Here is a 15876-nt window from a genome sequence, read left to right as displayed (position 1 = left end):
AACAAACAAAAAAAGGAAATAAACACACATATACCATATAATTGAACCATTCCACTTCTGGGTTTTTATCTAAAAGTAAAGAATGCATGTGTCCATACAAAGATTTATACACAAATGTTCACAGCAGCATTTTTATAATATAAAAAACAGGAAACCCAAATATCCATCAAGAGGCAAATGTATAAAAAATTGTACTATTTTCATAAAACAAATACTCAGAGTTTAAAAAGGAGTGAACTGTTGATATCTATTAAAAACACTGCATCAATTTAAAGATAATTACATTGAGTAAATGAATAATTTTCCTGAAATTTAAAAAAAACTGAAAAACTTGAAAATATACACATACAAATGTAAATACAAATACATACTGAAGAAGCGGACCACATCCCGAATATACTCAAAATCCCAATCGCTAAGACGTAGTTTAGAAAAATTACTGCACTTTTAAAGAAAAAGAAAAAATCCTTTGGGAATCTAGGCAAAAAGAGTGGGTAGTTTATAAAATAAGGAAAATCAGATTTTGACAGTAACTTTTTAAGTTGGGGAAAACAATGGAAGTTAACATATTTAAGCTACTCAATGGCAAAAAATGTGAAACAATTTTATTTGCAAATTGACCCTCAAGGACAAAGGGCTCGAAATGTTAACAATACACAAGAATTCCATAAATATTGTTCCCACGAGCCCTGCCTAATGAATCCTACTATAGAATGAACTTCAGACAACCAGACTAGACACAGTGACATAAGGGCTAGTGGGGAGCATTACATGACTGCTGTAAAACTAAGAGCAAATGATAACTGAGAGAGAGAGAGCGCGCTATATGCTCAGATATGTAGATACAACTAATGTAGATACAACTAATTTTTAAAAAAATGGCAGCTAGAAATTGGGAGAATACATGTAAGAAAAATTTTAACAATCTTAGTACTTATACTGGTGGTGTGTAATGTTAGATATAGTCAGTAATTATGGGATATCCTAACTCTACTATGTCCTTGAGAACCAAGATTTTTGATGTGGAAGTTTAAAAAAAAACACAAAAACACCAAAAACCTGTAGTCGTGATTTTGAATTTTAAGTATCAGCACGAATCAGAAAGTATTTCATCTAGTTCAGTCCACTAATACTAGAAACAATGATCAACTCAATAATAATAAGCATCTCTAGCACCCAGATTGTAGGCTTTAAAACTCCATTTCCCATTAATAGAAGACAGGGTTTCTTCAGAAATGGCTGGTTCCAGGTCTGAGGGAGGAAATGAACTTAGAAAAAACTCTCCTACCAGAGATAAGGATGCTATTAAAGACTACTAGGCCTAAAAGTCAAAAGACTCTGGAATCAATGGGAAGAGGCTGCCACTGGCCAAAGCTGACATAATTTGACCCTCAAAAAGAAAAACTGCAACTAAAACCCATCAAATTATTTAAATCCATAATTTAAACCCACCTCATCTGTCGGCACATAACATTAAGTTAGAAACTGTGACCTTTGGAAAAGTGCTGCTCAAGAAAGTGTCCCATTTTCAGAAGTAACCTTTTCAACATAAAAACAATTTCTGAGGTGGCCAAAAACAATTTGGGGGTTGCTCCAGACAGATTTAAAAAATCTCCCTCTTCCTTTTGGTACTCCATGTTTTAGCATCTTCCCCAACTTCCTACACTAGATGTTTATAGGTAGGTCTTTAACAGACCAGAAAGAAAAAAATTGTTCCAAAGCTTTTTAATTTTCCACCACCCTCCTCTATAGTGAGAACCCATTCTTATAATTCTAAAATCGCTCTAAAGGTAAAAATACAAAGGTCTGTTGGGAACCGCTCTGCTTGGTTTCAGGAGTTGTAACTGCCCCCCATGGCTAAGGCTGAGTGAGGGACCCCTGGGGTGTGAGCCACTAAGGAGACAAAGTTTATCTCTGGCAGCTCTGCTTCTGCTTCATCTCCTGCCTCCAACACTTGGTCAGTTTATGACCCCTCAGATGGGGGGGGGGGCAACCTAAACCAGACAGGATCACTTGGGAGGCCTTCAAGGAAAGAGGGGGGGGGGGGGGGAGAGGCAAAGAGGGAGTGATGGACCCTTCCCCCTTGNGGAACCGCTCTGCTTGGTTTCAGGAGTTGTAACTGCCCCCCATGGCTAAGGCTGAGTGAGGGACCCCTGGGGTGTGAGCCACTAAGGAGACAAAGTTTATCTCTGGAAGCTCTGCTTCTGCTTCATCTCCTGCCTCCAACACTTGGTCAGTTTATGACCCCTCAGAGGGGGGGGGGGGCAACCTAAACCAGACAGGATCACTTGGGAGGCCTTCAAGGAAAGACGGGGGGGTGGGTGGGGGGTGGGTGTGTGCAGAGGCAAAGAGGGAGTGATGGACCCTTCCCCCTTGGCTATTCTGACATAGCCTGAGTCCTCATTTCCATCTGGGAGAAGGGCTTCCTGGCTCTAATCCACTTAAGCCTAAAAACCTATGAGGGGGAGGGCAGTGCAGTCCTCTCCCCGGCAACAGCTACAGCAAGTTCTGGGGTGATCTGGCCATAAGAAAGAATTGGTAAAGTCCTGTGAAGCCTACTTTGCTGAGTGCTTTCATTCATATTATAGGGGTCCGAGCAGGAAATGAGTATGTCTCCCAAAGTTTTTGCAACCCCCTTACCTGACAGACACTGACTCAGATTAAGCTCTTAGATTTCTTTGAAATGTTATCTACTGTTTGATCCTTGCCACTTGACATCGATTGATGAGCTTTACCTGTACTCCTACGAGTTCCAAACCTAATAAATGCCGTTGAAGAAGAGGCTCTTGGTCCTTCTCCTCTGAGACTGACAGCCTCTCCTCCCCAAGCAGATCATGTCTTGGTAGCGTTTACTTTCATCCATGGCGGACAGGGGGACTTGCTGGCAAAGTTGCCCCCACAAAGGTCGATCAATTTTTTAAGTGAAAAATAAACAGCCTAGCTCTCACTGATTTTCACTCATAAACGAAGCTTCTAATATTGCTGCTGTTAAAGATTCACCTTACCAATGAAAATAAAAAGAGAACTATGGAATTCTTATCTTAAGCAACTCATCCATCCTAAAACATCAGGGATCTGACTTGCGGTTCTTTAGATTTTCACTCTTATTACAACCTCAAAAGTTAAACAAAGATCAGTTTAGCCAAAAACTGCAAATTTCAGTATCAAAGTCAAGGCATGCCCATGCTGACTATAAAAAACAAAAGCAAAAACCCTACAACAAAAGCTAAATGTATAATAAAAAACAAAATGTATAAACATCAGCTGCTTGAATGATAAACTACTTTAGCATATTTTCCAAAATCAAAAGACAACCTAACACCACTAATCATTTTAATAAAGAATATGTAAATGTATATTAGGGCTGACAGAGACACTTTTAGACCTCCAGAAGGACAAAGTAATTGTTCAGAAACATCGGGTTAAATTTCCCTAGCCACTGGGTGATCCAGTCAGGATATTAAAAAGCTTTCTTTTGGAAACTTTCCACTATGCATTTACAGCCAATGTATTTTATCAAAAAGTGAAGGCAGTTTGTACAGAACTAGTAAGTGGAATAATAGAAAAGGTTTTTATATTTATCTCCGAATAGTTTGATATCTTTTGCTGACTCTGCAACTAAAATGCTTTTCCTCCTATTATTGTAGAAAGGGATTAAGTTCGAATCCACCAACAATTTGAAAGAAATAGTGGCAATCTAAGCATTTATGATTTAGAGATTAATTTACTTTTGAAAGCTGGCACATAATCATTTTTAAGCTGATGTGTATGAACACCAGTTACTTATTTTGAATCAGTTTTTAAAAATCAAATGCTCTAAGAAATTATAATGACTTTTCCCCTCCTAAACAGTTCCATTTTTTAATAAATGAAAATATGAGATTGAACAACACATCAGTCACATTCTTTAAGTTGACTGGTAATTTTAATAAAGCACTAAAGAAGTTCAGTGTATCTACCTGATCACTAAAGCAAAGAGGATTTTTTTTTCCCTTTCTAAAATTACGCTAGTTTAGGCTACACTACAACCATAAGCACATCTTGTGAGAAAGGAGCATTTGCAAATAAAGCCAAAGAAAGTATACATCACTTGTTGAAGCTCACATTTTTATAGTAGACCTCAGAAAAAATTTTTTAAATAGGTAAGAAGTAGGGGAGCCCAGAGCTATTCCATTTCTTACAAGACTACAAAAAAGTCACCAAAACTGTACTGCTGTCTAGGGAATTAACTTTGCCAGAGTGTGAAAAGAACTCCTGCTACTCAAATTATTCACACAACATCGCAATGAAATTCATACTATACATTTCAGATTTAAAACATTTGGAAACAAGCCTAATAAAATGCTGGGCACATGTACCAAGTTAGCTATCCTAGAAATTTTACAGGACAGTCAAAACTCTAGCATCTGAAATTGGTCAGAAAATCACCCTGAGTTCTCAAGAAAACATACAGATATGACACCTTAAACACCCTCATATATAAATATCACAACAAAAGGTTGGATATAGGACACTATGAGAAACTATTACCAACAAAAGAATCTGAAATAGAATGACCCTGACTGGTGTAACTCAGTGGATTGAGTGCGGGTCTGTGAACCACACGATGGAGGTTCTATTCCCAGTCAGGGCACATGCTTGTTGCAGGCCAGTTCCCAGGAGGGGACTCATGAGAGGCAACCATACATTGATATTTCTCTCCTCTCCTTCCCTTCTTCTCTAAAGATAAATAAAATCTTTTAAAAAAAGAATCTTAAATAGAATGAAAACCACAAAATCCTGGAAAGAACCATGTTATGGCCAAAAAAGGGTCATAAACTGACTAAGTATTCTTCCTTTCTCTGGCTGTTTCAGACTGGTAAGTTCTAAATGCACCAAAAAATATATATTTTAAAATTACATATATTTTAAATATATGTACTTTTTAAAAGCTTAACATTTTTAAAATTCATTTCAGACCATGCATAAAGTATATGTACTTAATAACTTCTTTAAATGACTGAAGCTTTACACAGATTACTCAGTTCTGAAATACTTTTCCCTTTCCCAAGCAATTCTGAATGTCATATGGGTCTATAGCTAGAAATACATGTTTTCAACTTACATTGTTTCTCCAGTCTTGGCTACATGACAAAGAAACTGATCCAGGACCGGACAAACTTCCTTTTTCCCCCTCTTCTCAAAATCTAAATAGGGAAGAAACAAAAGTTAGCAGTATTTCTCATTAGTCCACCATTTCCAATGCCCTCTTAAAAGCAAATTCCTCCCAGTTCTTCATTATATTATGAACAGAAAGGGGGGGGGAAAGCTTCTCATCATCAACTCTCCAAGTTATACCTCCACGTGTTTATTCTCTTCATAGTAGTTAACAAGAATCCTCCTAAAGAGAGCACTCACTTCACTAACCATCCTTAATTCACGGTTACTATTCAAAGTGTGGTCTGGGAAACGCCAGCGTCAGCTTCATTTGAAAATCCGATTAAAATTAACGTCCGAGGCCCCACTTAAGTCAAGTTCATAAATCTGCGTTTTAAGAAACACCAGTCGTTTCATGTAGCCGTCCCCAAGTGATTCTGGATGTCAAAGCATAATTCTCACAAGGCTGAAATCACGCTACTCTGTTTGAAAACCCACTCAAGCGTGTAGCTTGGAAAGCGACCACTTCAGGATTAGGATGGAATGACGACTCCAGAAGCTCCGGAAGAGGATTCCTGAGACGCAAATTTAAAGTTGCTCTGCCGCCCCTCCCCAAACCTTTCACTTCTTTCTATAACCCACTGCCTGGCGTGCACGGACGAGACAGAAAACCGAGCAGGCCTGGGAGGGGGCTGCGGGCGCAAGGAAGGACAGTTCCTAAGCGGAGGGACCGGGGCTGGGGCCCCAGCGAGAGCTTTCTGGCTCCCCTCCCCCATTCTAGATGCCAGCGGCGGACACAAAGCCCAGAGCAGGAGGGAGGGAGCTACTCAAAGGGCTCCCACGCCTAGGAAGGCGGGAGGGGGATGGGAGCCCGGGAAGCGCAAAGGCCCCGCGCCCAGTCCCCGCCCTCGGAGCCACCGGTCCAGAAAAGGAGAGAGGGCCGCAGAGGGTGAGGAGGAAGGGAGAGCGAACAGCTACCCCCACCTTTCAGCGCCTCCTGCAGCCTCTCGACGTCCATGGCTTTCCGGAGTCCCTCGCAGCCTCCGCCTCCCTCCGCGGGTCTCCGGGGACAGGAACGCCTTCTCTCACCCCTTGACACCCTCCCCCTCCCTCGCACACACTCCGGCCAGCCAGCGACCGGGGGGAGGGGGGAACCGAAGGGAGCCGGGGGAAGCGAGTGAGAGAGCGAGACCAAGAGAATGACCACCTCCCGAGCCGCTACCACCAGCCCTCCAACATGGCGCCTGGCACGTCACCACGCGCACGCTCCCCACCGCCGTCCGAGCGCCCGCCTAGCGTTCCGACCCGGAGCCGGAAGGCGCTCGCGGACTGAGGCGTGCCAGTGGGGCGGTCCAGGAGCTCCTGCTGGCGGTGGTCGCCAGCTAATGGCTCATTTGTGCCTGAGCAATCTGAAAGTGAAATGGTCAGGGCATTGGTTTGGAGGCAGACTACTTGGCTTTCAGTCCCGGCCTTTTACTACATGTGTGACTATAATCAATTTACTGAGCCTCACTTTCCCTTATGTACAATAAGGGCACAAGTATCAACCACCCTATACAGCTACTGTGAGAATTAAAGGAGAGCGTGTACATAGGGTCAGAGCATGCAGTGAAAACACTCTCAGTGTTACTAATAATCGTAACAAAAATCTCTCCCTGCCTGAAGCTAACGTTTTGGTACCGACCCACCTTGAAGGTAAGCAATGTATACGGCAAAGTTAAAGTTTACAGGTTGGGACCAGCTGGAATCAAAGCCCAATTCAACTAAATCTCAGGGAGCAGAGGTGCAATTTCCCCCACCTGAAAATGAAGATTTGTAAAACAGCAGTAAGGTTTAAGTCAAATGACAAGTATGAGGCATTTAGCACAGTGCCTAGAACTTATAAGCTCTAACTAGCTGTTGTTTATCATCATTGTGATTTCGATTACATTATCTACTCAACCAGGAAGTTTAGAGAGGGTAGGGACCACTGAAGTCCTCTCCAGACCTGACATTTTACAAAGACCATAGCTGAGGTGTAGCTAACTCATCTGGAAGAACAGCACCAGAACCCAGAACATTTGGCTCCCGGCCAGGATGTAGACATTTTTACTATCTACTCTTGTCTGTGAGTTTCTCAAAGAAAAGATACTGAAAATTATTCCTTTTTCTTCTGTCAGCCACTGGTCATTGGTGCCAATTCAATGCCAATAGGAACCACCAATTGGAGTGCAGTAAAGACAAACTTTATTCAGTGGAATCAGCTCAACTGCGATACAGCAGGGCTGCAGGGTGCCTGTCTGGCTACACACCTCTGATCCGCTCTGGTCCAGAGGGAAACACAGTGTTCACTCTTGGGTGGAAAGGGATTGGCTCCCAAAGTCAGAGGGGTCCTAACTTGTATAGAGGGCAGCCCCTGGTTCATCCTCATGCAAACGAGGACTCCAAATCCTCACAGTTTTATTGGTCTGAAAAGCACTATCCTGATTGGTCAGGAAGGAGCTGCTCACACATTGTCAAGCAAAGACACTAATGAGAGGATACAGCTGCAGAACTCTGATCGGACAAGAAAATTCCCAGTCCTATTCATTGAAATATAATTTCAGGAGCTCTTTTATAAAGGTTGGTTCAGCTTGTAGGCAGATAATTCAGTACATGCTTTTCTCTGTTTGCATGAGAGGTCCCTGTTCAGAAACAGTAGCTAGGCTCTACTTTTAATTTGAGCCCAGTTTGCCACAGGACCTCTTCTTGGTATCTTCTTTCTCCTGGTCAACACCTCTCTCAGGGTCAACACTTCTCAACGCCTAACACAAAGCCATGAAAAGAAGGAAGGGAGAGAAGGGAGGGAAGGAGCAAAGAAGGCTATCTCCTGACTTGTCTTAAAAGGTGCAAATTTGGAGAAAACCATTAAAACTGTTGACCGTCTTAAAAGAGTGGTTCTGACCCTGACCCCAGGGGGCAAATGTGGCAAAAGCTTCCCTCCCCTCTCCCTGCCAAATAAAAACTTCTCTCCATATTGCCATCAGACAACCAGTCCTTGTGCCTTTGGACCCTTTTATTGTTCACAACATCCAGTTCAATTACAAATTGCAGGGGGCTGTAATAGTACTTAGCAAGCACTTACCATGCATTGGATTTAGTTTATCATGGTCCCTTCAGATCTGAAGGGGTCTACCCTCCATACGGCAAAGCTTAGCCTCCATTTCTCTCCACTGCCCTGTCCTCTACTCAGACAGGTCTCTTCCTGTAAGAGATGTGTGGGACAATACAGTTGCCACTATTTGTGTGTGGGCTTTCAAATTTGAATTAATAAAATTAAATAAAATTTGAAATTCATCTCATGAATTTTTCAATAAAATTCAGTTCTTCATACTAGCCACATTTCAAGTTTTCAATAGCCACATGTGGCTAGTGGCTTCTGTATTGTACAGCATGAATAAAGATAATTTTATTACTACAAAAAACTAACTTTGGAATTTCAGTTAGAGAACTCCCATGCTAATTTCTTCCACCTTGCTTCATCCCTGTTTTTAAAATTATATTTTTATTGATTTTTGTATTACAGTTGTCCTGATTTTCCCCCTTTGCCTCACTTCACCAAGTGCCCCTACTCCTTCAGGCAATCCCCCAGCATTATTCATGTCCATGGTCATGTTATAAGTTCTTTGTCTCTACTCCATTTTCTATGCTGTACTTTACATCCCCATGGCTATTCAGTAACTACCTATTTGTAATTCTTAATCCCCTCACCTCTTCACCCATCCTCCCCACCCCACCCCCGAATAACTAACTTCTTTTCTCTTGCTTTTAACTGTGTCTCTCTTTTTATTTTTAACCTTTGGCCTTTTAATAATGATGTGTCTTGGAGTGGGCCTCTTTGCATCCATCATAATTGGAACTCTTTGAACTTCCTGGAGTTGTATGTCTATTTCCTTCACCATATTAGAAAAGTATTTTTTCACTTTTTTCAAATAGATTTCCAATTTCTTGCTATTTCTCTTTTTGTTCTGGCACCCCTATGATGCGAATGTTGGACCTCTTGAAGTTGTCCCAGAGGCTGCATATACTATCCTCATTTTTTAAATTCTCTCTTCTTCTTGTCCTGATTGCTTGTTTTTTGCTTCCTTATGTTCCGAATCATTGATCTGATTCTTGGCTTCATCTACTCTGCTGTTGTTTCCCTGTAAATTGTACTTTATTTCAATTAGTATATGCTTCATTTCTGACTGAGTCTTCATTATGCTGCTGAGGTACTCACTAGGTTCCTTAAGCATCCTTTAAAACAGTGTTTTTAGGTTCACCCTTTGTGTGGGCTGAGTACAACCTTTTGTAGTTGAGCCTGAGTGGCTGTTGGTAGATCAGTGGGAGGGATTTACCCAGGCCAGTCAGCTGCAAGGACTGGCCGTGATCACTGTCCACCAATCTCTGCACTCCCTGGTATATTGGCTGTGCAGAGGCAAGGGTGGTGGTACTCTGACATGGTCTGCAGCTGTCCACTAATAGCTGTCCTCTGGATGCATTGGCCCTGGGGTTTCCCAGGTGGTACAAGCCAAGGTCAGCTCCCACCTGTGTTTCACCTGGGGCACCCTGCCTGAGCTATAAAGCAACCTTAGTGGCTGGTACTTGTGCTGGGCTTGGAGATTCCCAGGGGAAGCCAAGCTGTGATTCTAATCTGGCTGCCACTAGGGCTCCCTGAAGCCAGCTGTTGCTTGTTCGATAGGATTTAGAAACAAGGACCAGCCATTCTTCTGGAAAAGCAGCATGGGTAGGCCCATAAGATGGGTGGGGCAGAGCCTCTGTGGATCTCCAAGGTGGGTCACACAGTGTTAGCCAAGTTGATGGAGTTTCACATATGGCACCAGCCTATTGGTTCTGGAAGGGGAGGGCTCTGCAAAGGAACAATGGCATCTGTTTCCTCCAATGTCAGCAACTTCAGTTTCTTCCTGTATACCACTGGTGCTCTTCAAGTTGCCGCCCTAGTGCTCAAAGTGAGTAAATCTGAGTAGGTGGGTTCATGTGAGGGTTCCATAAGAGGAACTGCTTAGGGCTCCAGCAGCCTCCTCCACTGACTCAATCCCTGCTGGTTTTCACAGCCAGGAGTTGTGGGGGCTTATCTTCCTAGCACTGGAATCCTGGGCTGGATGACTTGGTGTGGATCTGGGACTCCTCATTCCCAAAATATCTGTCCCAAATTTTTATCCATGTGGATGTGGGACCAGCCTGTTCTGTGTCCATGCCCCTCCCATCAGTCTGGATGGATGTAGTTTCTTCAATTCCATAGGTGTCAGACTTCTTTTCAACTCAATTTCTGATGTTCTGAGTGATTGTTTTCTATATTTTAGTTGTAATTTTGATCTGGTTGTGCAAAGAGGTGAGCCATTTCTGCCTATATGACTGGAAGCCTTGATTCATCCCTTTTTATCAGGTAACTCCCTCACTTGTGGATCCCTGGATTTCCAAACATTGGATAAGATCCTTGACAGGGGACAAAATACACGCAGTGGCGACAGCCTAAGGGAATCAGGGGAATTTTACCAAAGGAAGTGGTGTTTAAGCTAAGACCTGAATTATCAGAGGAAGGTAGCCAAGTGAAGTGAAGAGAAGGACCTTCCAAACAAACAAACAAAAAACTCATAGGTGCACAGGCTTTAAAATGAGGAAGAAGAAGAAGGTGGGTTCTGAAGAGCCATAAGAAATTTCATCTGACTTAAGCTGAGAGTGCAAGGAGAGGAGAAGAAAGAAATGAGGCTGTAGAACTATTTCCTTTGGTTTATTTCCTCCTTCTTCCTTGGAGTTCTCTAGCCAGCAAGCATCATAATGTCTGCAATTGCTAAAGCCTCCTATTGGTGCTAATTCCCCTGGAGGAAAAGAGAATATAAATGCCACAGACAGCCTCCAGAATGGCCCCAATCATACTTTTCTCCTGGGAGTCCTGCCATAGTGTAGTCTCCCACTCTAAATCAGAGCTGGTCTGTATAAACAATAAGAATATGGCAGAAGGCCCTGGCCCATGTGGCACAGTTGATTGGAGCATCCTCCTGTAAACCAAAAGGTCACAAGTTCTATTCCTAGTCAGTGTACATACCTAGTTTTCGGGTTCAGTCTCCAGTCAGGCTGCCTTTGAGAGGCAACTGATTGGTGTTACTCTGTCACACGGATGTTTCTCTCCCTCTTTCCCCTACTCTGTAAAATCAATAAGCGTGTCCTTGGGTGAGGATAAAATACATATATATATATGTGTGTGTGTATATATATATATATATATATATATATATATATATATAAATAACAGAAGGAATGGTGTTTCATTTCTGACGCTAGGTTGTAAAAGGTATTGTGGCTTTTGCCTTGGGCTCATGTTGCTTATGCTAGAGAAAGCCAGCTGCCATGTCATGAGAACACTAGAGCAGTGTCATGCAAAGATCCAAATGGAGAAGAACTGAGGCCTTCAATGTGGATCCTCCAAGTCCAGGAAGTCCTTAGGATGACTAAAGCTGACATCTGAAGCCTCTCTCCAATTCCTTATCCACAGGGACTATGAAAAATGACAAATGTTTATAGTTGTTCTAAGCTTCAATTCTGAAACCATTTGTTACACAGTAATAGATAACTAATGCAACAAATGAAAGTATTAATAGCATTCTACTAAGCAGTCTCTAAATATATATAATTTCATCCTTGCAAAGATTATATGAGATAGGTGATATTATCCTCACTTAACAGAAGAGAAAATAGAGATATAAAGAGGTGCCCTAGCTGGTATGGCTCAGTGGATTGAGTGCCAGCCTACAAACCAAAGGGTTACCAGTTTGATTCCCAGTCTAGGGCACATGCCTGTGTTGTGGGCCAGGTCCCCAGTTGGGGGTACATGAGAGGCAAGCACTCATTCATGTTTCTCTCCTTTTCTTTTTCCTTCCCTTCCCTAAATATAAATATATAAAATCTTTTAAAAAAAGAAGTGAACTAACTTTTCCTAGGTTACACAGCTACACAGGCAAGTGACTGACCTATGATTCAAACCTAGAATGAATTCAAAGCTCCCACTTTCTTGTCCTCAAGAAGTTTGCAAACTACCAAGAGAGAGAAGGTGTGAGTATCAACTCTGATGCAAAGTAGAAGACAAGTGTGCAAAGCAGGTACTCAGAGGCCTGTAAAATCTCTTTCAGGCAGGAATAGAAGTTGCTTTTCCGAGAAGCTTCACTAAAAGACTGGAAAAGATTTGCATCTACAGAGAAGAGACCCTAAGGTAGAGGAAATGGTATTAACCAGGCAAACAGTCCATGAAGGCCTTTTAGGTGCTGGGGAGATGTACGTAGAATTTCCTCCTCCCTATGGAGCTCATGGTGTAATGGAAAAGATGAACCTTAACCAAGCACGAACATGCAGAAAGACGGGCTCACTGCTCTGGGTATATGCAAGAGGGAAAAAGCATAAACTTGAAAAGACTTAGAGTGGGAGGTGGAAAATAGAAACAGAAGGAGAAGTGAGAGAGAAAAACCAGCTGGACTATGTCACAGAAAATATACATAACTCCAGGGAGAATTACTGGCTGTCCCTCTCACATGACTCTGTGGGAAGGGACAAGAAGAAGGGATTGAGAAAAAGTATAGAAAAACCCACATTCTGCCTGGAAGCGTTGGAGGACGGGGAATAGGCTGCACTAAAATACCACTATAGAAAAGCCTTGGAGCCTCTCCAATTTTATGGCTTTTTTCATCCCTTTTCATCCTTATTTGTATATCATCTTGGGCACCAAGATGAAACTGAGGAAGGCAAATGGACAAATTAAGATGCATACCATTTTCTAAACAAGAGGGTAGCTTCACATATTATCAGGTTTAACATTTTTCAAGAGACTTTTGAAACTAACAAAAGAAATAAGGGTAACAAAGGTTACCCTTTTAGAAATAAGGGTAACAAAGGTTATGAGCAAAAACCCCTGGGTTGTTTTCTCTGGTGCCATAATGTGCATGATTGCTGCCAGCAACCATGTTGGGTTGAAAAGCAGTGTTACAAGAAAAGGCTGGCAAAGAATAATTAAGTACTGCCTAGGTGGATGACAATTTTGACTGCAATAATGGGAGTTCACTTCAAATTCTGTGAAATAAAATGGGAATTTATGAAAAGAGCAGGATATCCAGGGCTGTCACTGAACCCAATAACCATTCTCTTCTTTAGCTGTGCTCATTTCTTTGGACCAGTGTTTGCTGCTCACAAATAGATATCTTAATTTCCAATGATTTGCTAAGAAAATTGACTATCATCTATCAGTCACAGCCGCAGTATCTAACCCAACTATAATCACAATGTTATCAAGATCAGGAAATACTACTAATATATTACCTCTTTCTGATCCTTGGACTTTATTCAAGGTATATCAATGGACTTAATAATGTACTTTATAGGAGAAAGAAATATCCAGTCCAAGATAAGACATTGCATTCATTTGTTATGTCTCTTTTGCTCCCCTTCAGGTCCAGAGAATTCCTCAGTCTATCCGTGAATTTCATTACCCTGATCCTATTGAAGATTATAATAGTAGACTATCTGTCATTTTGGGTTTGTGTCATTTCCTTGTGATTTGATTCAGATGCTGTATCTCTGGCAACAATATCATAGAAGGGATGCTATGTTTTCTCATTCCATCCTAGTAGATGGCCCAAATTTCAGTTTGTCTTACTATTCGTGGTGTTCACTTTGATCACATGATTAAGGTAGTGCCTTCTGGATTTCTTCTCTGGATGAGATTTTCCCCCCCTTGTAATTATGTTAATTTTCTGTGCTTGCCTTAATGAGTTTACCACAAACTGATGGCTTAAAATAACAGAAATACATTCTCTTGTGTTCTCTCATGGTTCTGGAGACCAAAAGTCTGAGTGCCAGGAATCAGGAAGGCCGCACTCCCTCTTCAGGCTCTAGGGGAGAATCTGTTCTTTGGTTCCTCCAGCTTCTGCTGACTTTGTTAGTGTTGTTTCACTGATGGCTGCATCACTCCAATTTCCACTTCAGTGGTCTCATTGCTTCTTCTATTTGTCAAATTTCCCTTGACTTTACTCTTTATAATTTTTATAAAGATTTTATTCATTTATCTTTAGAGGGGAAGGGAAGGAGGGAGGGAAAGAAATATCAATGTACAATTGCCTCTTGTGTGTCCCCCACTGAGAACTGGCCTGCAACCCAGGCATGTGCCCGGACTGGGACTTGAACCTCAATCCTTTGGTTCACAGGCCCAGGCTCAAGCCACTGAGCTACACCAGCCAGTTTTGACTTTACTCTTTAAAAGGCACTAGTTATTGAATTTAGGGCCCACCTAGATAACTCAGATGATTTCCTCAGTTCAAGATTTTTTAACTTAAGTGATATCTACAATGTTCCTCTCCCCTCAATAAGGTAACAATCACAGATTCCAGTAATTAGGACATGTACATATCATTTTGGGGACTACCATTCATCCCACTATAGTTTTCTAATGCAATTATTACTTTTACATTGATTAACTGGCATGCTAACCTAAGGAAATCATCATCTCTTATTTACTCATTTTCCTATGTATATGTTCATTTGGACTCTTGGATTTCTATTTTATTCAATTGGTTATGATTCAGATACCTAAGTTTTTCTAGATTTGGTCAGTAGGACCTTCTTGAGGCTGGTTTGTACATCTTTTTTGATGTGTTCTCATTGTTGGAGCACTTTTTAATATTCTGGTACAAAAAGGCTTTCTAGCCTCATCTTGCATCTTCCCTGCCTCAGCCCTGGAATTAGCCATTTCTTCAAGAATTTCTTTTCTTTTTTTTTTTTAAGTGGAGAATACTCTTTAGGAACCCAAGTGAGTCTGTTAGGGTATTTCTTGCCATTGGGATATCATTGCCCCCTGGCCCTGTTGGCAGCTAAAGCCAAGGAATATGTACATGTACACGCATATAGCCTTTGGCGGGTCACTTGGATATGTTAAATGGCTGTGGCCAGGCTTAGAGCTAGGGGGATGAAGTCACTTCCCCCCAAGATGTAACTGGGGGCAGGTCTCCCGAGTTACAGTGCCTGCGTAGGAGCTTGGAGAGGATTGGCTGTAGGACATGGGGCCATACCTGCCCAGACTAATGATGGCAGCCCAGTAAACTTGTAATAATACAGAAATACTGGCAGGTGTAACTGATCGTGGGAGGAGTTGGAAATAGGGGTACAGAGAAAGATTGGTGCAGGAATTTAAACCCAGACATGGCAGCCATTGGAGAGAGCCACGTGGTTTGGGGCAGAGTGAGGGCCCCCGCAGTCATGTAAGGGAGAGCCACACTGTTTCAGCAGAGTTAAGACCCCCCTCTTGCCCAGGTGAAGGGAAAGAGCCATGTGGTTTCAGCAGAGTAAGGGTCCCCTCTTGACCAGGTGAAGAGAGAGCCATGCGGTTTGGGGCATAGTGAGGACCCCCTCTTGGCAAGGTGAAAGAGGGAGCCATGTGGTTTTGGCAGAGTGCAGACCCCCTCTTTCCCAGGTGAAAGGGAAAACCACGCAGCTTTGCCAAAATGGAGATCCCTGCAGCCAGGTGAAGAAGAAAGACAAGTGCTTTTGGTGGAGTGTGGACCCCTGCAGCTTTGGTAGAAGAGGCCCACACAGCTTTGGGGTGCTCCCTTTGGCCATGTGGCCTGGAAAGCAGAAGAGACTTTGACTGGAACTTGGTACAAAGAACTCTTGCCAGTGGAAGGTGCCGCATGACTTTGGATTAACTGGAGATCCTGCCAGGATGTTCAACACAGCTGAGGATAC

General features: G+C 42.3%; 1 protein-coding gene across 1 annotated transcript in view; it reads right to left on the bottom strand.

Moving 5' to 3' along the window:
- PPP4R2 (protein phosphatase 4 regulatory subunit 2) overlaps positions 1 to 6386 on the bottom strand; it is a 43692-nt gene extending 37306 nt beyond the window's left edge. The window contains exons 1-2 of the mRNA XM_037040973.1: positions 6121 to 6386; positions 5105 to 5186 (exon numbers count right to left, since the gene is read on the bottom strand). Coding sequence (XP_036896868.1) covers positions 5105 to 5186; positions 6121 to 6154 — 116 coding nt within the window. The 5' untranslated portion in view covers positions 6155 to 6386. The remainder of the gene's footprint in view (positions 1 to 5104; positions 5187 to 6120) is intronic.
- Between the last annotated feature and the right edge of the window lie 9490 nt (positions 6387 to 15876).

The sequence above is a fragment of the Sturnira hondurensis genome, unplaced genomic scaffold (genome assembly GCF_014824575.4).
Source record: "Sturnira hondurensis isolate 20B ecotype Veracruz unplaced genomic scaffold, ASM1482457v3 Scaffold0002840, whole genome shotgun sequence".
Taxonomy (NCBI): Eukaryota; Metazoa; Chordata; class Mammalia; order Chiroptera; family Phyllostomidae; genus Sturnira; species Sturnira hondurensis.
This window is presented reverse-complemented; position numbering and strand designations above follow the sequence as displayed.